The 25,034-nt window shown below is 44.7% G+C and overlaps 2 protein-coding genes and 1 long non-coding RNA gene across 3 annotated transcripts; 2 read left to right on the top strand and 1 right to left on the bottom strand.

Annotated features, from left to right (window-relative positions):
• The first annotated feature begins 308 nt into the window (after positions 1–308).
• On the top strand, positions 309–11,408 carry slc35a2 (solute carrier family 35 member 2). The gene is made up of 6 exons (XM_060052936.1): positions 309–762; positions 2,594–2,776; positions 6,056–6,207; positions 6,734–6,856; positions 6,962–7,503; positions 10,895–11,408. Exons 1-6 carry the CDS (start codon positions 711–713, stop codon positions 10,920–10,922), a joined length of 1,080 nt encoding a protein of 359 aa, XP_059908919.1. The 5' UTR covers positions 309–710; the 3' UTR covers positions 10,923–11,408.
• LOC132458515 (uncharacterized) lies at positions 7,616–9,231 on the bottom strand. The gene is made up of 2 exons (XR_009525926.1): positions 8,276–9,231; positions 7,616–8,191 (listed from the first exon to the last, which is right to left on the bottom strand). It is a non-coding gene; the product is annotated as an uncharacterized LOC132458515 (long non-coding RNA).
• A 1,651-nt stretch (positions 11,409–13,059) lies between the features above and the next one.
• LOC132458330 (histone deacetylase 6-like) lies at positions 13,060–24,768 on the top strand. Its single transcript, XM_060052927.1, has 17 exons — positions 13,060–13,166; positions 14,000–14,120; positions 14,651–14,743; positions 14,889–14,971; positions 15,214–15,298; positions 15,413–15,453; positions 15,988–16,084; positions 17,145–17,242; positions 19,095–19,199; positions 19,591–19,659; positions 20,171–20,297; positions 20,564–20,629; positions 21,020–21,079; positions 21,201–21,290; positions 21,862–21,965; positions 24,421–24,488; positions 24,617–24,768. Exons 2-17 carry the CDS (start codon positions 14,046–14,048, stop codon positions 24,766–24,768), a joined length of 1,413 nt encoding a protein of 470 aa, XP_059908910.1. The 5' UTR covers positions 13,060–13,166; positions 14,000–14,045.
• The last annotated feature ends 266 nt before the right edge of the window (positions 24,769–25,034 follow it).

The raw sequence follows: 25,034 nt of genomic DNA, 5'->3' as shown, positions 1-25,034 counted from the left end.
TGTCACTATTAGTAACTACCGTCAATATTAGTAGTTAGTTATAATATCACTATTAGTAGTTCACCTGTCACTCCCGGGACAAAACGGTTAAATTGGAGGTGATATTCTTCAGGGTTCGTTTGGATGTGTCAGATCGTGGCGGGCTTCACGAGAGGAGTGTCAAAACGTCTAAACGGTTCACTAGTGAGAAGCAGAGTGATGAAGTCCGGCATGTCCGAAGACAAACTCCTTGCGTGGTGTTGGCCGATAGATGGCGCCAGTGGGCGGGACCGGCCGCATCCAATCAGTTCCATCCCAGCCGTATGGACCAACCAATCAGATTTCTACCTACCTGCATCCTGGAAGGCGAACAAGGAACGGCTGTGTTGCGGCATCAAAGTGCTTGAGCCCCGGGATGGATGATCCGGCCGGGCTGGAAACCCCCCCGTCGTCCCGGGAATGAGGAGTGGGACAGAGCCGGTCTTGTGTCGTACTCGTTACGTGTGTTTATAAAGCTGTTGAGGCTATCAGAGGAGGTGGCCTGCTAGCTCTGCTGTAGCCCGATAGCCTGTCAATAGCCTGCTAGTCCGTCAATAGCCTGCTAGCACTTCATTTGCCTGCTAGCACGTCGTTAGCCTATTAGCACTTCTTTAACCTGCTAGCACTTCTCTAGCCTGCTAGCCCTTCATTAGCCTGCTAACACGTCATCCAGCCAGCGGCTCGTAGTCAACATGGCGGTAGGCAGCGTCCCAGCAGACGGAGCTGGTCGAAGACCGAATGAAGGTAAACCGGGTTAACTAGTGTTAAAAAGTGTATTGAAGGTAACTCATGTTAACTAGTGTTAAAAAGTGTATTGAAGGTAACTCATGTTAACTAGTGTTAAAAAGTGTATTGAAGGTAACTCATGTTAACTAGTGTTTTATTGAAGGTAACCCCTATTAACCAGTGTTATATTTTAGGTAACTAGTGTTGCATTGAAGTTAACTAGTGTTGTATTGAAAGTAACTAGTGTTGTATTGAAGGTACCTAGTGTTGTATTGAAAGTAACGAGTGTTGTCTTGAAGTTAACTAGTTTTTACTTGTGTTGTATTGAAGGCAACTCGTGGTAATCAGTGTCGTATTGACGGTATATCATGTTTAGTAATGTTGTATTTGAAGGTAACTAGTGTTGTATTGAAGGTAACTAGTGATGTATTGAAGGAACGTGCTCTATATGTCGCCTGCTGGCCGGTATAACTCGTTGTGATGTATAGACTGAGGATGAATGGATGAACTCTGTACTCTACAGTTTCTAGACGCCATCAAAGTTTGAATGTCGTTAAACAGAGCAGACCTGTAAATCCTGGTTGTTAAAGTCAATCCGGTTCCACACCCATTCTGTTCCCTTGATGACGTGGCCATGCTCATTCATGTTGACCATCACTCACCTGGCTGTATAAGCGGCACACAGAAACACCTGCTTAACTTGCAGATTTCCCGATTGGGCAACTTTGTACACATCATGGTGTAGTGTTGATATTAATTCATATTCCACACACAATGTCTAGCGTTAATATTAAAGAGCCATTAAATCCAAAACCATATTTATTTTGTTTCTTAATACCTTAATTGGTCTTATATGATCGTTAACATAGTAATCTAGGCCATTTTATCGCTGTAAATGAAATAAATCCCCATTCTAGAGAAAAAAAGTCCTATGTTTGTCTCCAACGTGCCACTCTGCTGGTCGAAGGGGGCGTCTTTTCGTGACGTCAGACTACCTTATCCAAGGTTATCTGACGTCACGATCAAGGGGTTGACGCTGTGTGTGAGGACAATACAATACAACTTTATTTATCCCACTAGGGGCAATTAGTTTGAGCAGCTTGCATACAGACACAGTAACATACAAACAACAATTACACATACGCAACTACGGAGCATTTAGTCGTCAAATTGCAGAAGGGATGAACGACTTGGAATGGCGGTTTGTTCTGCAAGCAGGTAAAGCGTAGCGACGCCCTGATGGCAACACAGAGAATTCACTTTTAAGAGCATGACCAGAAGAAGCCGAAATACCTGCTGCTTTCTTAATGATTTGCCGTTTGCAAAAATAATTCAAGTCCCTTTGTTTAACTCGGGTGATCTTAGAACAGATGTTGACAATACTGTGGACATGGAGAGCTCTGTCTGGGCAGCAGTTGTCTGCGGTGTCAGCGAGAAAGTTGTGCTTTTGTAGTATAACTACATAATGTTCTTTTTTTAACACAATGTTCGAATTCCATCTTATTCAGTTGGTTCGCTGGCTCTTGAACGCATGATAAATTAAGATAAACAAAAAATATCACTGGACAGCATGGATGTCTGGTGATAATATATATATATATATATATATATATAAACATAATATATTGGAAACGATATCACTAGACAACATGTATGTCAAGTTGTGATATTGATACATCATATGTAACCTGTTTTAACACAATATTAAGTCATCAGGGATGTCTAGTGATATTAATCAAATAAGTGTTACACACAATATGTATAGGCATCATGGTTGTATAGTTTTCATTTGATATGTGAATACATTATTCCCGTTCATTAACACGCTTCTCCTGCGTCTGCTCCCCAGCCAACAGGAAGCTGAAGTACATCAGTCTGGCCGTGCTCGTGGTCCAGAATGCCTCTCTCATCCTCAGCATCCGCTATGTCCGCACGTTGCCCGGCGACCGCTTCTTCGCCACGTCAGCGGTCGTCATGGCGGAGGTCCTTAAGCTCATTACCTGCCTGCTCATCATCCTGGTGCAGAAGAGAGGTCAGCGAACGTCCCGTAGTTAACTCTCACTAGTTAGGTTAGTTAGGTTAGTTAGCTCTCCATGGTCATTTAAGATAGTATCGGTTCCAGAACAGGATATTCAAGTTCGATTCAGGAGAACACTAATTTCGAGCAGGCTGGAAATTATAATTCTAGTGCTCAATCTTAAAAAAAAAAAAAAAAAACCTAAACAGACTTATTTATTGCATTTTTTTTTATTTTAACCTCACCTGTGTTAAACAGAGTGGACCATTCAGTGTTTTGGGGAGAATGGCCAAAACATCGTATTTTACCCCTTTTCTCTCTAAATTGGGGACTTATTTCAGTGATAAAGTCATAAAATGGCATAGATAACTATGGTTAAGATCATTTTAGACAAATAACCATGTTTAAAACCTTAACATTTGGTTATGGGTTCCATGGCTCTTTAAATGGGGCTGTCGTGACGTAGACGTATTTCGTATTTCATTAAACGGTCTTGTTAGATTTCAGCTTATTTCTAAACTGTTCTGACAGACTCTGCGTTGTGTATTTTTCGTCGTAGTAGTAATTCTTGAAGTCGAAATCAAAGCAACTTGACAGGTGGGATCAGAGGGTTGAATAGATGGTTTATTCCAGGATGTAATACAGCGAGATACAGACTTAGGTTGAATAATCTATAGTGGACCCGGTTGAGGCGCAGTTTGATGACTTGTTCCTTGGCTGTCGAACCCTCATCTCGTCGAACCAATGGGTTGGGCCGAGTATTATACAAAAAGGGAATACATGAATAACACGTAAACAGAAGCACTCTCAGCCTTGATAAGGTACATGGCCCTGGCTATGTCCCAGAGGACCAGGTCGGTTCAACCTTGTTGGGACATAACAATGGCAGAATGTTGGAGATAACACCTTGTATCAGTATGAGTGGCCCTGGCCTGTTCCTAGACTAGAAATGTGAACGAAAGAGAGACACTAAAATACACAGACATTCTACATTCCTCCCTCTTGATCATACTAAACGTAGTTTAAAGATCACCCACAAAATGAGAATTCAGTGTATCTACTGGTAAACCATTAACAATTAACTAAATCAATAAAAGGAAGCATAAAAGGCAATAGACAAGTAAATTCAAATCTTACACAAGTAAACCAGGTGTAGGCCACTATAATAAAGAAAATAACAACCTAGGAGCTCGGTCTGCCAACACCAGATGAAGGCTCACTTTTTTTTCCTCTCAGATTAAAGAAAACCCCCCAATATCTGTGATTCCACGGCAGGAATCAAAACAACATAGCACAAAAAAAACCTCTAGCGATTCATGTAACCTCACCAGTGAATTCAATACAAATACGGTTTTGTAAAACAAAACCCCTGAGCGAACCAAACATTTAAGTTGTATTCAGGACACTTATCAACATTGACAAACTAGCAAAGATGAACAAAACACTTGAATGACATGCAATTCCCATTCAAGGACTCCACAAGTGTCCGTGTCTCCTGAGGGGTGTTCCACGAACGGAGGTTTAACAAACACTGAGTTAACGCTGAACTCTAGGTTGATTGACCCTGTGCCGACCAACCCAGAGTTTTCGGTTCCACAGCAGCGGTTATGCATTAGTTCAATCAACTCGGGGTTGGTTAACACAGGGTTGTGCGCGTCCACGCCAAACTTAAAAAGACGTGATGTATGGATCATGGAAACCCTGATCGATATGGCGAAACGGGCCGCTTATTTCAATGAAATGGAACTCCAGGTTCTCCTGGAGAGCTATGACGAGGAGAAGGACATCATCACAAGAAAAGGGAACGCTAAAACCTCTGGAACCCGGAGAACCAAAGCCTGGCAGCGGATCGCTGACCGCGTAAATGCGTTAGTTACACGTCAAAAGCATGATCCTTAATATTTGAGCCATGAATATATAAATATCCCAGTTAAGCATTCTTAAAGATCCTACCACATAACCCCTTTCTTCTAAAACAATATGTACTCCGATTGCTTCCAAGCGGTCAGAGGATCAAGTATAAAAATGAAGTATAAAAAACATACAAACTGGTAAGCTTTTCCCACCATCGTATTGGTATAAATTTAAATAAGCCATTTTTTTAAGCCAATCGTGAAAAGGCCGACAGTCGGCAAACTGGATCTGGCCCTCAAATTGTCTTGACCCCGGTGGAGGAGCTGTTAATAAACATAAATTCAGGGCGCCCTGGCATGGAGGGGGTACCTGGAGGTACCTACCACCTCAGAGAGTCATGGGCCATACCCCACACTGGTTGAATGTAGGTTTTTGTGTTTTCCTGTATTTTAGATTTTTTTTGCCTTCGAAGTAACACATGCAAACCGTGTGCTTGCCACAGCGCATACTATTCCAAATGTTTATTTTTTGGTAACTGGGTAGAAAACCTAAAAGTGACAATTCATCAACTTCACAGATCAAGATGGATCAGTGCTTGTAATGAAGCCGCCGGCTACGATCGAACATTCTCCAGTGGATGCAAGTCCGTTAGGACTATTTTATACTTTATGTTGTAAATGCCTCTCGGCATAGTACTCAGACAATATTGCTCTTTGTATGATAGGAGGCCGATACAAATCTTGGATGGGTCATCTGAAACGACTGTGATGTGCTCAGCATCTCCAGCATTATAGCCTAGATAAAACTACCATTTGAAAAAAAACGGAGGGCTACGCAAATAGTCTGGAGTGACCTGAGGCCAGGTCCTCGATTGGTAGTGTTGGCTATGTAAGGCTATTTAAATATATTAAAGATTTGCGCGAGAATCTATATCTTTCCACTCCAGCAAAAAGTCATCCAATATGCCAAGATATCGAGCCGTGGTCTTATCAATCGTTCCCGGTGGATTGCACGTATAATTTGCGCTCTGATATCAGCAGTTCTCTCATCAAAAGGGCATGCCATTGTGAACACATGAAATCTGCGGTGAACGCCGGTTGAAATACCCAAAACCGGGTTATGTTTCAAACTTAACCTGCGCAAAATCTGGTCCGACCAGGTTTGATTCAGAGCATATGTTGCTATAGCAACTAACATCCCGTGATCCTTTTGGAACGGAAAACCTAGGGTTACAGCAAACCCTGGGTTAACTTACCCGGTTATGTGATAAAACCGGCTTTGTGGAACACCCCACAGGACAGACTCTGCGTTGTATATTTTTCGTTTGCTAGTGTCGTCCGGTTAAAACAGATATTTGATTGTAATGATAAGGTGGAGACTGTTCCTCCTCTGGAGCCCTGAGAGGAGGAACAGCTCTCTGAAGGGTCTCTCTGTGTCCAGGTAACCTGAAGGAGATGGCGCTGTTCCTCTACGACAGCATCGTGGTCCAGTACGCAGACACCTTGAAGCTGGCCGTTCCTTCTCTCATCTACACCCTGCAGAACAACCTGCAGTACGTGGCCATCTCCAACCTGCCAGCAGCCACCTTCCAGGTGAGGGGATGGGGACTGCACACCCCCCTACTGTTTACTGTCCTCTACTCTCCCACTGTTTACTGTCCTCTACTCTAATACTGTTTACTGTCCTACTGTTTACTGTCCTCCTGTTTACTGTCCTCTACTTTAATACTGTTTACTGTCCTCTACTCTCCTACGGTTTACTGTCCTCTACTCTCCTACGGTTTACTGTCCTCTACTCTCCTACGGTTTACTGTCCTCTACTGTCCTCCTGTTTACTGTCCTCCTGTTTACTGTCCTCTACTGTTTTCTCTCCTATACTGTCCTACTGTTTACTGTCCTCTACTGTCCTACTGTTTACTGTCCTCTACTGTTTTCTGTCCTCTACTGTCCTCCTGTTTACTGTCCTCTACTGTTTTCTGTCCTCTACCCTCCTCCTGTTTACTGTCCTCTTGTTGTTGAGTCCCTTGTGGTTGTCTCTCTGACTTGCTGTCTCTCTGGTCTCTCTGGTCTCTCCTGTGGTGGTCTCTCTGACTTGTGTCTCTCCTGGTCCTCCCTCCAGGTGACGTACCAGCTGAAGATCCTGACCACGGCTCTGTTCAGCGTCCTCATGCTGAGGAAGACCTTGTCCAAACTCCAGTGGCTCTCCCTGCTGCTCCTCTTCCTAGGCGTGGCCATCGTCCAGGTGGGTCCCCAAACACCCCCCCTGATACCGCCTCTGACGGGCGCGTCGGTCCGTGTTTGATGTGTGCCGGCCTGACGCAGCCTCTGGTGATTGTCGACTCCCCAGGTGCAGCAGGAGGGGAAGAAGGAGTCCGTCTCGGAGTCGTCCGACCAGAACTACACGGTGGGCCTGGTTGCCGTGGTGGTCAGCTGCCTGTCGTCGGGCTTCGCCGGCGTCTACTTTGAGAAGATCCTGAAGGGCAGCGCGGCCTCCGTCTGGGTCCGCAACGTCCAGCTGGGGATCTTCGGCACGGCGCTGGGCCTGCTGGGCATGTGGTGGAAGAACGGGGAGGAGGTGGCGGAGCACGGCTTCCTGTTCGGCTACACCCCCGCCGTCTACAGCGTCATCCTCAACCAGGCCTTCGGGGGCCTGCTCGTGGCCCTGGTGGTGAAATACGCCGACAACATCCTGAAGGGCTTCGCCACCTCCTTCTCCATCATCGTGTCCACGGTGACCTCCATCTACCTGTTCGCCTTCCACGTGGACCTGCTGTTCAGCGCGGGCGCGGCGCTGGTCATGGGGGCGGTCTACATGTACAGCCTCCCCAAGGCCGGCACCCCCGCCGCCCCGCCCCCCCCGGCCAGCAAAGAGGACTCGCTGATACCCAAGTCAGTCCTGATAGACTGAGCTCAGCGCGTCACTCGCTACGAGCTCTCACCGTCTCCGAGCCGTTTCCGTGGTGACTCCGTTTCCGACCCCTATCCCTAACATGACTAACTCCTCTTCTCTGGTCGTCACTGAACATGTGGTCCAGGGGCTGTCCGGTGTGGAGGGGGGGGGGGGGGGGGGGACTGTGTTGGATGTGGACTGGTTGGATGTGGTCCGGATTGGATGTGGGAAGCGTGGAACAGCACAGGTGCGCTGGTGGTGGTTTTAACCGTCCGATCAGAAGTGTGAATCAGCACAGGTACGCTGGCGGTTGAGGACATGTTCTTATTTGATTTTATACAATGACTATCAATCATGATTGATTGAGAGGACCTCTGTGTTCAACAGTTTACATGTTGCCTGGATGCTAGTGCCAGGCTAGTCTCTGACGTGGTAGCAGGGTTTTGAAGGAGGTGGTGGTGGGTAAGGGACGTTTGATTCGGTCATCTTTTGGGATGAACATGTGAAGGGTTTTGAATGAAGGTGATGGTGCGGCGCTACGAAGAACCAGAATATCCCACAAAGGATTATCCTACAGTTAGCAGCTGACAACCCCTAGCCAACCTCTCCCGTGGCGCTAGTTAGCAGCTAACGATCACCGGCTAACTTCTTCTGCAACTAGTTAGCTGATATCAACCCCTGGCTAAGCTCTCCTGTGGCGCTAGTTATTAGCTAACGATCCCCGGGTTACTTATTCTGCAACTAGTTGGCTGATAACCACCCCTGGCTAACCTCTCCTGTGGCGCTAGTTATTAGCTAATGATCCCCGGGTTATGTATTCTGCAACTAGTTAGCTGATAACTTTCCCTTGCGGACAACTTCTGCCGCTAGTTAGCAGCTAACAAGCCCTGGCTAACCTCTTCTGCTGCTAATTATCTAACCTAGTTAGTTGGGTGGTAGCGGCGGTTGTGGGTCCAGAGATGTGGGACTCTGTGCTGGGGGGGCGGGGCCTCGGTGTCTCAGATCCAATGGGATCGCTTGGCTAAGCTGTCAATAGGATTCTTTCTGGGATATTTCTATGAAGTCTTCCTCTGTCCTCCTCTGGGTTGGAAGGTGTATGGTAAATTAATTTTAAACGAGATTTTGAGTTTGTATCCGATTCCTACAAATGCCTTTTGAATTTGTACATACTTCGAGTAAAGATTTTTATAAACGGGAACTGGATTCAACTATCCACTGACTCTGTCCGTTTGTAGAACCATCCAATGAGAAGTTATATGTTAACATGATTATATAATATACAAATTGAGTTTATATGATGAGCTGTGTTTATGTGACTGGCGAGTGAGGAACCTAATCTACAAGCCTCTGCTTGTTTAAGGAGGCTTCTCACCAAATAGGACCTAGTAGATACTTGGGTTAAGGTAGGGTGCACGATAAGATCGGTTTTATGTTTCCCAGTGGGATGGATCTAAGCTAGCTGGGAGCAGTATATGCCCGGTGGGTTTCACAGACTACAACCATTGACACCATTATTTCTCTCCTTTTAAAAGCTAGGTTTCATTGGCACTTTAATAATAAACTACTCGTAGATAGAGCTTTTGGACAGAGCGTTGTCTATAAGTAGTTGGTAGGGCACAGGTAAGGGTATTTTGCCAGCAATACACCTTGTTCTCGACCTCTAAAATTAAACATGAAGTACAGGATCTTGAAGACTATCACAGAAATTGAGCATGGTCCGAAAACAGAAGCCATCAGCTTCTTTGTGAGAAAAGGAGAGCTATATGTTGCTTAACGCATGAGAGGGTTAAAAGAGCGCTGGTCCGGGCTGGTTTCAACAACATCAGGGACATCAGGACTGATGCTCCAAGTTCTTTTTCCTTTAACCTGGAGAAAACGGTGGCTTCCAGAGAAAAGTTGAACTGCTTAGAGCTTCAGGATGGGACAATTGCAACAGATCCAGTGGCGATAAGGAGCCATGCAGGTGGGTTTTTATACAGACCTCTATGGAGGGTGGTGACCAATCCACAGTGTGCTGCAGCTCTGCTGAAAGACCTGCACAGCTGACGTCCACTGAGAAGGCTGGTTTAGATCATGGCCTCACACTGGAAGAGCTTACCACAGCCGCTTGACAGCTGGCCTCTGTGGGTGCTCCAGGGTTCGACGGTTTCTCAGCTGACTCTTTAACAGGCATTGCTGGGATCTTATTGGGCGTGACCCACATTGAGTTCTCCTCGAGTCCCATCGGGAGGGATCACTTCACCTGCTGTCGAAGGGAGGTTTTATCACTCCTTTGAAAGAAAAGGGAGGCCTGTTGCTTTGTGGGGACTGATCAGGAGTAAGCTTTTGACCGAGTCGAGCTTTTGACCATGGTTTCCTTTTGGTTTTTGGGAAAGTTTCATTTTCAAAATCACTGCTTAATGCAGATGATATCACAATCTTTATCAACACACAGGAAGTGGTAAAGTGAGAGAAAAGCAGGCCGCCTTGGTCACAGTAAGCGCTTGTTTTTGAGAAGTCTTGGGGAAATGGATCTATATGGTGTAAACGCAGTGAAATGGATCTATATGGTGTAAACGCAGTGAAATGGATCTATATGGTGAAAACGCAGTGAAATGGATCTATATGGTGAAAACGCAGTGAAATGAATCGATATGGTGTAAACGCAGTGAAATGGATCGATATGGTGTAAGCGCAGTGAAATGAATCGATATGGTGTAAGCGCAGTGAAATGGATCGATATGGTGTAAACGCAGTGAAATGGATCGATATGGTGTAAGCGCAGTGAAATGGATCGATATGGTGTAAACGCAGTGAAATGAATCGATATGGTGTAAACGCAGTGAAATGAATCGATATGGTGTAAACGCAGTGAAATGGATCGATATGGTGTAAGTGCAGTGAAATGGATCGATATGGTGTAAGCGCAGTGAAATGGATCGATATGGTGTAAGTGCAGTGAAATGGATCGATATGGTGTAAACGCAGTGAAATGCAGTATGGATCCAAACACCTCTTGGATCCAGACTGCAGGCCTAGCAGGTTTTCCAGATGGTTAGAGATACGCATGAAGCTCGTGGATTATTGTGGTTTGACGAGTGTGGCTGGTTTTTTGTGTACAGGCTGAATGGGTGGAACATTTATTAGTTGAGTAAGGCTCCTGGGATTTGGGGAATGTTTGTTTTTCGTCCAAGATACTCTCTTGCGCACACAAATAATTAACTACATTGAATAGCATGAACGTAGCATGAAAATAGCATGAACTGTCCGAACTACATTTTAACAGCTAAAATGGTTTTCCTGGTTTTCTAAACCATTTTGGAAAATGGTTTGGATTTATGTTTTTTGTGTAAGTCCTGTATTTGATTTAATAGATGGATTTTAAAATTCTCTCTCTCCCTCTCCCTCTAGGGGCTCAGATAAGGAGAAAGGTTCCTAAGAGAGTTGGATCGTCCGAAGGAAGAAGGCCGGACGGAGACACTGAAGGTTTACTTCAACTGAGGACCAAACGAGTCTTCTCACTCCTTAGTGAGTTTATAGAACATGTACAACATTTCAATATTGAGTTTTTAATGGCCTCAATGTGGCCATGTTGTCCTTTATAAAGAATGACTAGGAATGTTAAATACTGCGTTGGTTCAGGTTTGATATGCTTTTCAAACCTTTAATTTTATATTTCTTACACTTAACTACTATCTGCTACTTAAAGTGGATTTTAACGTCTTGTAATATATTTTTCTATAAATATGTTTTCTGTATAACTTTAGCCGTCAGTTTTATGGCTGTTGAAAGGGGGCGTGTTTTTTTTTTGAACTATCATGTCACATCCATGTCACTATTTTTGTCTTTTAGGCAGAAGGTTATGGAACGCCAAACGTGACAATATTTAAGAAATTAATTCATAAATTACATGATGTGTGAAATAAATAAATATTTTATTCATTCAAACGTGCCTATTTTTTTTTAAATCAAGGGCGTGGGGACTGGAGGACTATTCCCACTCTGTGGTGTAGAGCTTGTAAGAGTAACTATTCCCTGGGGGGCTGTATGGTGGTGTGTAGGCCTACTCGGGCTCGTAGTTCGGGGTAGGGTTGGATGAGTGACCCGTAGAGGGTGTGTGTGTGTGTGTGTGTGTGTGTGTGTGTGTGTGTGTGTGTGTGTGTGTGTGTGTGTGTGTGTGTGTGTGTGTGTGTGTGTGTGTGTGTGTGTGTGTGTGTGTGTGTGTGTGTGTGTGTGACAATGAACAACCGTTCCTCACTCTGCTTCAGGAGAAGCCGAGAGAGGAACGGGACCTGAACGACTTGTTAGTTCCGGTAGCTGGAGGTGTTAGTTCAAGGTAGGTGGAGGTGTTAGGTCAGATAGGTGGAGCTGTTAGGTCAGATAGGTGGAGGTGTTAGTTCCAGATAGGTGGAGGTGTTAGTTCCAGGTAGGTGGAGGTGTTAGTTCAAGGTAGGTGGAGGTGTTAGGTCAGATAGGTGGAGGTGTTAGTTCCAGGTAGGTGGAGGTGTCCGTTCCAGGTAGGTGGAGCTGTTAGGTCAGATAGGTGGAGGTGTTAGTTCCAGGTAGGTGGAGGTGTTGGTTCCAGGTAGGTGGAGGTGTTAGTTCCAGATAGGTGGAGGTGTTAGTTCCAGGTAGGTGGAGGTGTTGGTTCCAGGTAGGCGGAGCTGTTAGGTCAGATAGGTGGAGGTGTTAGTTCCAGGTAGATGGAGGTGTTAGTTCCAGGTAGGTGGAGGTGTTAGTTCCAGGTAGGCGGAGCTGTTAGGTCAGATAGGTGGAGGTGTTAGTTCCAGGTAGGTGGAGGTGTTAGTTCCAGGTAGATGGAGCTGTTAGGTCAGATAGGTGGAGGTGTTAGTTCCAGGTAGGTGGAGGTGTTGGTTCCAGGTAGGTGGAGGTGTTAGGTCAGATAGGTGGAGGTGTTAGTTCCAGGTAGATGGAGGTGTTAGTTCCAGGTAGGTGGAGGTGTTGGTTCCAGGTAGGCGGAGCTGTTAGGTCAGATAGGTGGAGGTGTTGGTTCCAGGTAGGTGGAGGTGTTGGTTCCAGGTAGGTGGAGGTGTTAGTTCCAGGTAGGTGGAGGTGTTAGTTCCAGGTAGGTGGAGGTGTTAGTTCCAGGTAGGTGGAGGTGTTAGTTCCAGGTAGGTGGAGGTGTTAGTTCCAGGTAGGTGGAGGTGTTAGTTCCAGGTAGGTGGAGGTGTTAGTTCCAGGTAGGTGGAGGTGTTAGTTCCAGGTAGGTGGAGGTGTTAGTTCCAGGTAGGTGGAGGTGTTAGTTCCAGGTAGGTGGAGGTGTTGGTTCCAGGTAGGTGGAGGTGTTAGTTCCAGGTACACATAATATAATAAAAAAGATCATAGCATACATAATATACACAACAATAACAAAAGAAGCACCAGCATGTACTATAATATAAAGTGTCTGGGTTCAGGTTGCTAGTTGAGATCCTGTTGCAGTATTAACAGTGCATAGCCTACTACATGGTGTAGTTTAATCAAATGTCCATAATGACCTGTTGGGTCAATTCACAACTCGACTGCTATTGTAATTTGATCAATAAAAACAGCTGACTTTTTACTGCTGTTGGTTTTGTTGGTTCGTGACGCGTGTCTACGTCATCAGGATGCGCCGCCTCAGTGTTGACTTCGGCTATCGAGCTAACGAGCTAATGTGCTAGGCAGCCAGGAGTCATTGCTGGCAAGTCAACTTTCTCATTGTTTCAAAAATCTCCTCCTCCAATCGATAACACCATAACGAATATAAGCATTGTAACCTGTCAACCCGTGAAGATAAGATAGAAGACAGGATGTAGAAGCTCTTTAGGATTCAACTACGACAGCAGAATCCCGTCTGGCTGACGTGATGATGTGATCAACCATCTCCGGTTTAACCATCTTTACAACGTCATCTAACTCCACCACCTTTACCATATGATCTAACTAAACCACCTCTGTTGGAACCATCTTCACTACATCATCTTAACTACACCGCCTTTACCACACAATCTTAACTACACCACCTTTACCATATCATCTAACTAAACCATCTCTGTTTGACCAATCTTCACTCTATCATCTCAACTCCACCACCTTTACTACATAATCTAACTGCACCAGCTTTACTACATCATCTAACTACACCTCCTTCACTACGTCATCTTAACTACGACCTTCACTACATCCTGTTAACTACAACATCATCTTCACTACATCATCGTAACTACACCATATTTATTATATCCTCTTTACAACATCATCTTGACTCCACCATCTTTACTCCCAAATCTTTACTCCATCTTGTATCGAGGGGTCTAGATTATTCTAGGAATTAACTCTTTACTGCCCAGTTTCACTCAGTGACGTTATGCTAACTGACGCTATAAAGTCTTTACATCATGTGTCTTTGTTGTTATTCTACCTTGATTTGCACTAGCTTAGCATTCGGATAGCCCCCATCAAGGTAGACCGCCTTGCAATAGCATATGCTTTAGCATTGGTGTCACCCCAGTACTGTATCTGTGTCTCGCTTAGGTTAGAAGCCAGAGGTGCTGGGCACAACTGGATCTTTTTGGTTTCCATGGATACCAAACCATCAGGAGCCAGACCGGCCCGCAGGTCTCCACGCCTCCCAAACTCCAACTCCAACGCGCAGGTCTCTCAGCGAACAGAGGGTCTGAGGGCTCTAGCAAGTAGAGCTCTTGAGAGTTCTAGCTAGTAGAGTTCTGATGGTTCTAGCTAGTATAGTTCTGATGGTTCTACCTAATAGAGCTCTTGAGAGTTCTAGCTAGTAGAGTTCTGATGGTTCTAGCTAGTATAGTTCTGATGGTTCTACCTAATAGAGCTCTGAGGTTCTAGCTAGTAGAGTTCTTATGGTTCTAGCTAGTCACTTCTGACATCACAAGTGGGCGTGTTCACCTAGATGTCTACTGGGTAGGCTGGTAGACTGATCTATCCAGCACACATCTATATGGACCCATATTTTCAAAACGGCTTGTAACGGCTAATCAGACTCACACTCACACCTGGTTGTATAATCTGTCACCTTTAAGCCTTTGTCCCCTTTACCAAAGTACAAACCCTACCAGTGGATGATTGACAGCCAGACAGACGTGGGAGGGTTCTTTGTTGAGGAAGCAGCATTATGTATCTTGTGTTGACGGGCTGTGTGTGTGTTTGCATTAGGGGAGAAGTGAGGAGCTGAAGGAGGCAAAGCGAAAAGGAAAGATGGACCGAAGTAAGGGGGAAGATGAGCTTGTAGCCCAACTCAAACACCTGGTAAACACACACACACACACACACACACACACACACACACACACACACACACACACACACACACACACACACACACACACACACACACACACACACACACACACACACACACACACACAGTGCTGATTGTGCCTCTTCTTTGCAGGAGGTGTCCAGGTCTCTGGCCAGTGGAACAGGTTTAGTTCACAGCGAAGAATTTACCCGTCACAACTGTCTGTGGGACCCCAGGTACCTTTCTGTCTGTCTCTCTGTGTGCCTGTCTGTCTCTGGTCTATCTGTCTGCCTCTCTGCTACATGTGTGTTCTTCTGTCTGCATCTCTCTCTCTGACTGTGCGTGTCTCTCGGACTTCCTGTCTGTGTGTCTCTATATCTTTATGCCAGTCTGTCTTTGTTTGTCTGTCTGGCATAACGTGTGTGTGTGCGTGTGCGTGTGTGCGTGCGCGTGTGCGTGTGCGCGTGTGTGTGTGTAGTCACCCAGAGTGTCCTGACAGAGTGACGGCCATCATGGAGGAGTTGGAGCGCCGTGACCTCCGACCTCGCTGCCTCGCCGTGGAGGTCATTAGCATATTAATGTGTTCATATTCTCATCTATATTCAAATTTCAAATGTATTCATTCATCATCATATCGATGTATATAGTCATCTGTATATTCATTATGTATCTTCCAGCCTCGTGAAGCCACGGAACAGGAGCTGCGGCTGGTCCATAAGTAATACATCATCTTTAATGTATCACCTTTGATACATCACCTTTAATGCATCACCTTTAATCCAGCACCTTTAATACATAATCTTTAATCCACCATCTTTAGTACATCATCTTTAATATATAATCTTTAATACATCATCTTTAATATATCATCTTTAATACCTCAACTTAACCTAACCTTAATACCTAACCTTTATTACGTCTGCTTTAATACATCATCTTTATTCTATCATATTATCATTTACCTTATGTAGGATTTTATAGGCTGTATAATTCATAATCCGGAACACATAACTTGATGTCCTATTGATAACACAATTGTGAAATATATACAGTGTTTACCTGACACAATGACACAATATAACAGAACATACCTGCTTTTGATTGGTTGAGCTGTGTTCTGATTGGTTGAGCTGTTTTCTGATTGGTCGAGCTGTATTCTCATTGGTTGAGCTGTGTTTGATTGGTTGAGCTGTTTGATTGGTTGAGCTGTGCTCTAATGTGTTGATCTGTTTTCTGATTGGTTGTTTTCTAGGAAGGACTATGTGGATCTGATGAGGAAGACTCAGACGATGTCAGAGAAAGAACTTCAGACTATATCAGAAAACTACGACTCCGTCTACATCCACCCTGTAGGTAGACATTCAGAATATTATTTAAATCTTTATATTTATATTTATATACATACAATATATATATATATATTAGTGCTGTGAGTTAAACGCGTTATTAACGGCGTTAACGCAAACCAATTTTAACCGCGTTAATTTTTTTATCGCACGATTAACGCAATTGTATATATATATTAGAGCTGTCAAGCGATTAAAATATTTAATAGTGATTAATCGCATTAATGTCATAGTTAACTATGATTAATCGCGATTAATCACAAATATTTTTCTATGCTAAATATCCCTTGATTTTTTTGTCCCATAATTCTTCTCATTTTAATTCTCTTATCAACATGGTGAAGTGCATCGGCTTGCCTTGTGCAAATGATTTTTTATTGATAACAACATTGGCATATACTGATCAAAACAGGACGATTAAAAAAAAGAGCCTATAGTGCAATTAAACGATTGCTTTGAACAAATGTCATTTGAACATAGCAGTCAGGCTACTGCTTCTTTGTTTTGAGCCAAAGAAAAAAAAAAAAAAGTTTTTTTTTTTTTTTTTATAAAAGAATTGCGTTAATCGCGCGATAACATTTTTAACGCCGTTAAACTTGGTTTGCGTTAACGCCGATAATAACGCGTTTAACTGACAGCTCTAATATATATATATTTTTTTTTTCTTTGGCTCAAAACAAAGAAGCAGTAGCCTGACTGCTATGTTCAAGGCAGTACGTTTGTATGTTCATCGTTTAATTGCCCCATAGGCTTTTTTTTTTGTATCGTCCTGTTTTGATCAGTATATGCCAATGTTATCATCAATAAAAAAAACATTTGCACAAGGCAAGCCGATGCACTTCTCCATGTTGATAAGAGCATTAAAATTAGAAAAATTGGGACAAAGAAATCAAGGGATATTAAGCATATAAAAAATTATGCGATTAATCGTGAGTTAACTATGACATTAATGCGATTAATTGCGATGAAATATTTTAATCGCTTGACAGCACTAATATATATATAATGTGTGTGTGTGTGTGTGTGTGTGTGTGTGTGTGTGTGTGTGTGTGTGTGTGTCTAGGACTCTTTCCGCGTGGCCTCTCTGGCTGTGGGCTCTCTCCTTGAGCTCGTCGACAAGGTCATGACCTCTGAACTCAGGAATGGGTTCTCAGTCTCGAGGTAACAAGGTGGATCCAAACAGGTTAACCAGGATAATCACACCAATGTAACCGGTTTAACTAGACAGCTCTAATCATACCAGTACAACAGACCAGTATCACCAGTATAACCAGACCAGTTAACCTGTATAAACGTACCAGTATAACCATTTAATCAGGCCAGTATAGCCATTATAACCATCCAAGTAGAACTCACTTAACTAGACCAGGATAACGAGTACAACCTGAGCAGGATAACCAGTATAACTAGACCAGTTATCCAGAAAAACATAACTAGTATGACGGAATACTATAACCACACCAACATAACCAGTATAACAGTACTATAACCAGACCAGTATAACCAGTATAACAGTACTATAACCAGACCAGTAGAACCAGTATAACAGTACTATAACCAGACCAGTATAACCAGTATAACAGTACTATAACCAGACCAGTATAACCAGTATAACAGTACTATAACCAGACCAGTATAACCAGTATAACAGTACTATAACCAGACCAGTAGAACCAGTATAACAGTACTATAACCAGACCAGTATAACCAGTATAACAGTACTATAACCAGACCAGTATAACCAGTATAACAGTACTATAACCAGACCAGTAGAACCAGTATAACAGTACTATAACCAGACCAGTAGAACCAGTATAACAGTACTATAACCACACCAACATAACCAGTATAACAGTACTATAACCAGACCAGTATAACCAGTATAACAGTACTATAACCAGACCAGTAGAACCAGTATAACAGTACTATAACCAGACCAGTATAACCAGTATAACAGTACTATAACCAGACCAGTAGAACCAGTATAACAGTACTATAACCAGACCAGTATAACCAGTATAACAGTACTATAACCAGACCAGTAGAACCAGTATAACAGTACTATAACCAGACCAGTAGAACCAGTATAACAGACTACTATAACCAGACCAGTATAACCAGTATAACAGTACTATAACCAGACCAGTAGAACCAGTATAACAGTACTATAACCAGACCAGTATAACCAGTATAACAGACTACTATAACCAGACCAGTATAACCAGTATAACAGACTACTATAACCAGACCAGTATAACCAGTATAACAGTACTATAACCAGACCAGTATAACCAGTATAACAGTACTATAACCAGACCAGTATAACCAGTATAACAGTACTATAACCAGACCAGTAGAACCAGTATAACAGTACTATAACCAGACCAGTATAACCAGTATAACAGTACTATAACCAGACCAGTAGAACCAGTATAACAGTACTATAACCAGACCAGTATAACCAGTATAACAGTACTATAACCAGACCAGTATAACCAGTATAACAGTACTATAACCAGACCAGTAGAACCAGTATAACAGTACTATAACCAGACCAGTATAACCAGTATAACAGTACTATAACCAGACCAGTATAACAGACTACTATAACCAGACCAGTATAACCAGTATAACAGTACTATAACCAGACCAGTAGAACCAGTATAACAGTACTATAACCAGACCAGTATAACCAGTATAACAGTACTATAACCAGACCAGTATAACCAGTATAACAGTACTATAACCAGACCAGTATAACCAGTATAGCAGTACTATAACCAGACCAGTATAACCAGTATAACAGACTACTATAACCAGACCAGTATAACCAGTATAACAGACTACTATAACCAGACCAGTCTACCCAGTACAACCAAAGCAGAATAGCAATAGCAACATAATCAGTATGACCAGTCTAACCAGACCAGTAAGCAGTATGACCAGTCAGGCCAGTATGTAGTGTGACCACTGTACCCAGTATAACCAGTATAACCAGTATGTTCTCTTCCAGGCCGCCGGGGCACCATGCCCAGTTTGACCAGGCTAATGGCTACTGTCTGTTTAACAACGTTGCCATAGCAACACGCTACGCCCAGAGACAGCACAGAGTGAAACGGTACACAAACACACACGCACACATGCACACACAAACACACACGTGCACGCACAAACACACACGTGCACGCACAAACATGCGTGCCGGTGTGCCCTGAAGACCAGAGCACGAGTAGATCTTTAGAAATGTAGTTCCCGTTGTTCGACAAAACCTAAAATAATCGGTTGAATGTGGAAGTTACTGATCAGACCTCCTCCACTTTTGTCAACATTTTGATACCTATGATCACCTGTATCTATCAAACCGTTTGTTTGGCCTGGATTTTACAATATAATTGACGCACAATGGAGTTAGACGTATTGAACCTACGACCACGTTCTGACGGTCTGTGTGGTGTGGTGTTGGCGGGCCAGAGAGGAGGATGAGAACAGCGTGTTGTTGATGTGGGCAGGGTGCTGGTGGTGGACTGGGACGTGCATCATGGACAGGGGATCCAGTACGCCTTCGAGGAAGACCCCAGGTAGGAGAACCTCTCCTCCTCTCTCCTCTCTCTTCCTCTCCTCCTCTCTCTTCCTCTCCTCCTCTCTCCTCTCTCTTCCTCTCCTCCTCTCTCTTCCTCTCCTCCTCTCTCCTCTCTCTTCCTCTCCTCCTCTCTCTTCCTCTCCTCCTCTCTCCTCTCTCCTCTCCTCCTCTCCTCTCTCCTCTCCTCCTCTCCTCTCCTCTCCTCCTCTCTCCTCTCTCCTGTCCTCTCTTCTACTACTCCCTTTTTGTATTAACATGGAGCATGTGTTTGTGTGTCTGTGTACTGTGTGTGGGTGTGTGTGTCCTTTTTGTGTGTCTGTGTGTGTGTGTGTGTGTATGTATGTGTGTACTGTGTGTGTGTGTTTGTGTGGTTCTGTGTGTGGGTGTGTGTGTGTGTCCTTTTTGTGTGTGTATGCGTGTACTGTGTGTGTGTGTGTGTACTGTGTGTCTGTCTGTGTGTGTGTGTGTACTGTGTGTGTGTGTGTGTGTGTGTGTGTGTGTGTGTGTAGTGTGCTGTACTTCTCGGTCCACAGGTATGAGAAGGCGGGGTTCTGGCCTCACCTGGAGGCCTCTGATGGTCCTGTAGCCGGATCAGGAGCCGGTCTGGGGTACACCATCAACCTGCCCTGGAACAAGGTCTGTCTGTCTGCCTGTCTGCCTGTCTGTCTGCCTGCCTGTCTGTTTTTCTGTCTGTCTGTCTGCATGTCTGTCTATCTGCGTGTCTGTCTTATTGGTCTGTTTGTCTGCATGTCTGTGTCTGCATGTCTGTCTATCGGTCTGTCTGTCTGCGCGTCTGTCTGCCTGTCTGTCTACGTGTCTCTCTGTCGGCCTGTCTGTCTGTGTGTATACTTTTGCGTGTAAACATTTATGTATATTCTTTATATTACCCTGTGTTTCTACAGACTGGCATGACTGATGCTGATTACATCACTGCCTTTCAACACCTACTTCTACCCGTAGCATATCAGGTAACACTCACCTTTACAGGAAACACTGACCTGTACCGGGTAACACTCACCTGTACAGGTAACACTCACCTGTACAGGTAACATTCACCTGTATCAGGTAACACTCACCTGTAGAGGTAACACTGACCTGTACCGGGTAACAGTGACCTGTACAGGTAACACTCACCTGTACAGGAAACACTGACCTGTACCGGGTAACACTGATCTGTACCAGGTAACACTCACCTGTACAGGTAGCACAGTTTAGTTTACAGTTTAGAACCAGCCCCAGCCGGTTCTGGTGTTAATGTTTTTGTGTGTGTGTGTGTGTGTGTGTGTGTGTGTGTGTGTGTGTGTGTGTGTGTGTGTGTGTGTGTGTGTGTGTGTGTGTGTGTGTGTGTGTGTGTTTAGTTCCAGCCCCAGCTGGTTCTGGTAGCCGCTGGGTTCGATTGCGTCCGAGGAGACCCCAAGGTAAACAACCTGTTGATCTCATCATAACATCATATTATTTACCCTTCATATCCACTGTTAACCCTCGGTCTGTCTGTCTGTCTGTCTGTGTGTTGGTGTGCGTGTGTGTGTGTGTGTCCAGGGGGAGATGGAGGCCACCCCCCAGTGTTTCTCCATCCTGACCCGGATGCTGATGGGTCTGGCAGAGGGGAGGGTCCTGCTGGCTCTGGAGGTACGAGGAGATATGTGAACCGAAGAATGGGGTGTGTGTGTGTGTGTGTGTGTGTGTGTGTGTGTGTGTGTGTGTGTGTGTGTGTGTGTGTGTGTGTGTGTGTGTGTGTGTGTGTGTGTGTGTGTGTGTGTGTGTGTGTGTGTCCGTGCGTGCGTGTGTGTCCGTGCGTGTATGCATACATATGTAGGTTATACTGTATGTAGGTTATTTTGGTATGCATGGTAGGTTAGTGGGGTAGGTGTGTTATTCATGTTCTTTTTTGTTTTGCATGTATACGAGGATAATTATAAACAAAGAACACACAAAAAAAAATCTCTATACTCACTATATTCACACGTGTCACTTCCCATCCTGTGTACATGTGCGTGTGTGTGTGTGTGTGTGTGTGTGTGTGTGTGTGTGTGTGTGTGTGTGTGTGTGTGTGTGTGTGTGTGTGTGTGTGTGTGTGTGTGTGTGTGTGCGTATGTGTGTGTGTGTGTGTGTGTGTGTGTGTGTGTGTGTGTGTGTGTGTGTGTGTGTGTGTGTGTGTGTGTGTGTGTGTGTGTGTGTGTGTGTGCGTGTGTGTGTGTAGGGAGGTTATAACCTGCGGTCTACAGCAGAGGCCTCTGCAGCGTGTGTCAGCTCTCTCCTGGGGGACCCCTGCCCCCCCCTCTCCTCCTCTTCTCCTTCTCTCAGGTATTCATTAGAATTAGCATTATCACATTAGCATTAGCCTCATATCATAACTAATACTTCATTATTAACCTCAACCTCTGTGTCTCTCGCTCTGTCGCGCTCTCTCTCTCTCTCTGTTGCTCTCTCTCTCTGTCGGTCTCTCTCTCTCTCTGTCGGTCTCTCTCTCTCTCTCTCTCTCTCTCTCTCTCTCTCTGTCGGTCTCTCTGTCGCTCTCTCTCTCTCTCTCTCTCTCTCTCTCTCTCTGTCGCTCTCTCTCTCTCTCTCTCTCTGTCGCTCTCTCTCAAATTCAATTTCAAATTCAAAAATGCTTTATTGGCAGGACTATTGGTAAACCAAACAGTGTGGCCAGAGCATTACAGTATTACAAATATTACATATAATAACAATGGAGAACGTCAGAACAACATGTACATCAACCTGTAACAATATAATATAACATACAGATGTACATATATATAAAAAAAAAAGTCATTACATTAATGAAATGAAAAGCTACATAAAACGCATTATAGGTTACTAATAATCAGTAATCAATCAAACAGTGAGGCCTGGTATAGAATGTCATCCTCTCATTTTGTGGCAAGCTGTAATAAACTGTCCTGCGAGGACGGAGCTCTCTTTTCTCTCTATCATTAATGTTTGTAGTTGGTCTACATGGGAGTTTATAAAATGTGGGTGTTTTGGGCCGAATTTGCTAAAGTATATTTCGCGGACATTTTTTACTTTGGGGCAGTGTAGACATACAGACAGACTCGTGCCGTGTTCCAATACCCGTACTTCCATGAGTATACTTAAAGGAAGTACACTATCTGCACTATCCGTACTCACTTGAGTACGCACATTTTTTAGATGTGAGTGCTGTTCCAAATCGAGTACTCTGTGGTGCACTTACCGGAAATGACGATCACGACTGCCGCCGTGGCTCCTCCCCCGCAATAAACATCCCGCTTTGAACAGTGAACTCTTTACGCCTAGCAGCTATAAAAAGCTATAAAAACTATAAAAACTACAAAATGACTCTATTAATGCAGGCTATGTGGAAAATGCGCCGACTTTGGCTCAGCCTGGCTCCGCCTCTTCCGCTACGTAGCTAAGATGGCTGCCGTTGAGTACGGGGAGTGTCCTTCGATCCACACTTCACGATGAGCCCGTTTTGAGTACGGCATCCGGGTCCTTGAAGTATACTTCTTTTCGCCGGATCTGAATTGGAACGTACTGTGTGCTCAAATTTTGGCTAGTAAGTGCGGACAGTACGGGTATTGGAACACGGCATCGGTCTCTACAGCAGCTCCTTCACACTGCTGCCACAGCCGCTCCTCTTTGGGCAGCCATATTTTCTTATGGCGGCCTGTTTTCTATGGCCAGGCTGTGAGCGCTCAATCTGTACTTTGTTAACAACACTCTGTGTCGAACATCAGTGACTTTGGTCAGGTAGGGGGCCACAGTGTACTGTCTATTTAGGGCCAGATAACACTGCATTTTGCTCCGTGTGTGTGTGTGTTTTAGTGTTCCAATGGGTGAGGTAGGTTTGTTTCTGATGTGTAAGAATTTGTTTGAGTCAGGAGGAGAACATTGGTATGTTCTCCGACTGGTCCTGGGGCAGAGCAGAGGGGGAACCTGTCTGTGGACAGAGCCTCAGGACCAGCTGAGTGAGGGGACTCCGGTTCGTCTCTTGGCTTTGCAGGGCTTTGTGCTGGAAGGAGTGGGGGTCACTTTGTTGTGCCAAATTATAATGCCACCTGAATCTCTGCGATGCTCTCTGGGGAGGAGGGGGGGGGCGATTGTGTGGGTGAGTCGTCTCTTGCTGGGGGTGGCTCCACCCTGGCGTCGTCCTAAGGCTGCATCCTTGAGGGCTCTAGCAAAGACCCCCACCATGTCTCAGCGGAGGCCAGGTGTACGTTGGGCAGGGGGGAACATCCTCGGGAGATATCGGGGTTCGCCCTGTGGATGGTGGCGGGGTGAAAGTCTCTCCGGGGCAGGATGGTGGAGACGTTGCATCAGCCACGGTTTTAGGTAGCATGGTAGCCTTGAGCTTAAATGACCTTAAAAAAACTTAAATTAACTTTTGGGCTTCAGCCCTATTTTCAAAAAGGGTAAGTGTTACGACTTCTGTAGGTCCCAATATAATTTATCCACGTAGTTTGTCCTCCTTTGTTTTGGCGTCGCTGTTCATGTCTCATCAATGTTTTGAGGTTTTATAGCTTCCTACCTCTCTTCTGCTAGCAGCCTGCTCGATGGGCTCTCCTCTTGGTTTTCCCTGTTCTCCCATTCGGCTGTCTTTCTTCCATTAGCTGCTGCGCTCAAGGGCTTCATTCAGTTGGTCATTTTTTAAGTTTATCTCAATTTAAAAAGTTAAAACATCTGTAATTTGTAATTTTGAGTGGAGCTCTAGTGAATCATGACTGTCTCCTCTCTCTCTCTCTCTCTCTGCTATTCCTCTATGTCTCTCTCCCAGTGCTCTGACGTCGATCTCTGAGACCATCTCAGCTCACTATCCCTACTGGAGCCGCCTGCAAGTCCTGGGTACACGCACTTACACACACACTAACACACGTGCACACACACTCACAAACGCAGACACACTTGCACGCGCACACACCTTTACACGGCATGGGAATCCTCATGTCACCAGAAGGTGTGATTTGTTTCAGAGGGCGGCCCATTGGCTGATGATGTGGTCATTAGACACAAAGCCAATGAGGAGCAGGTAGGAGAGACAAGCCCCTCCCCCCTGGGCGTCATGACGACGGGCCTGGCCTACGACGAGAGAATGATGGAACACCTCAACCTCTGGGACAGGTGAAATATCTCCACTACACAACACTGCATGACACGACACAACCACTACACAACACTGCATGACACGACACAACCACTACACAACACTGCACGACACGACACAACCACTACACAACCCTATATCACAACTATATCTCTCTCTCTCTTTCTCTCTCTCTCTCTCGCTCGCTCGCTCGCTCTCTCTCTCTCGCTCTCTCTTCTAACTATATCTCTCTTTCTCTCTCTCTCTCTCTCTCTTTCTCTCTCTATTCTAACTATATGTCTCTCTCT

The sequence above is a fragment of the Gadus macrocephalus genome, chromosome 1, assembly GCF_031168955.1.
Source record: "Gadus macrocephalus chromosome 1, ASM3116895v1".
Taxonomy (NCBI): domain Eukaryota; kingdom Metazoa; phylum Chordata; class Actinopteri; order Gadiformes; family Gadidae; genus Gadus; species Gadus macrocephalus.
The sequence above is the reverse complement of the archived record's forward strand: the minus strand, read 5'-3'. Positions and strand labels throughout refer to the sequence as shown.

Bases quoted from the DNA above. Each gene is read 5' to 3' on its own strand.
- slc35a2 (XM_060052936.1), top strand. From the start codon at position 711: ATGGCGGTAGGCAGCGTCCCAGCAGACGGAGCTGGTCGAAGACCGAAT. The intron at 6,857-6,961 runs GTGGGTCCCCAA...TCGACTCCCCAG, and splicing joins TAGGCGTGGCCATCGTCCAG to GTGCAGCAGGAGGGGAAGAA. The intron at 7,504-10,894 runs GTCAGTCCTGAT...CTCTCCCTCTAG, and splicing joins GAGGACTCGCTGATACCCAA to GGGCTCAGATAAGGAGAAAG.
- LOC132458330 (XM_060052927.1), top strand. From the start codon at position 14,046: ATGGATACCAAACCATCAGGAGCCAGACCGGCCCGCAGGTCTCCACGC. The intron at 15,299-15,412 runs GTCATTAGCATA...TGTATCTTCCAG, and splicing joins CTCGCTGCCTCGCCGTGGAG to CCTCGTGAAGCCACGGAACA. The intron at 17,243-19,094 runs GTAACAAGGTGG...GTTCTCTTCCAG, and splicing joins AATGGGTTCTCAGTCTCGAG to GCCGCCGGGGCACCATGCCC.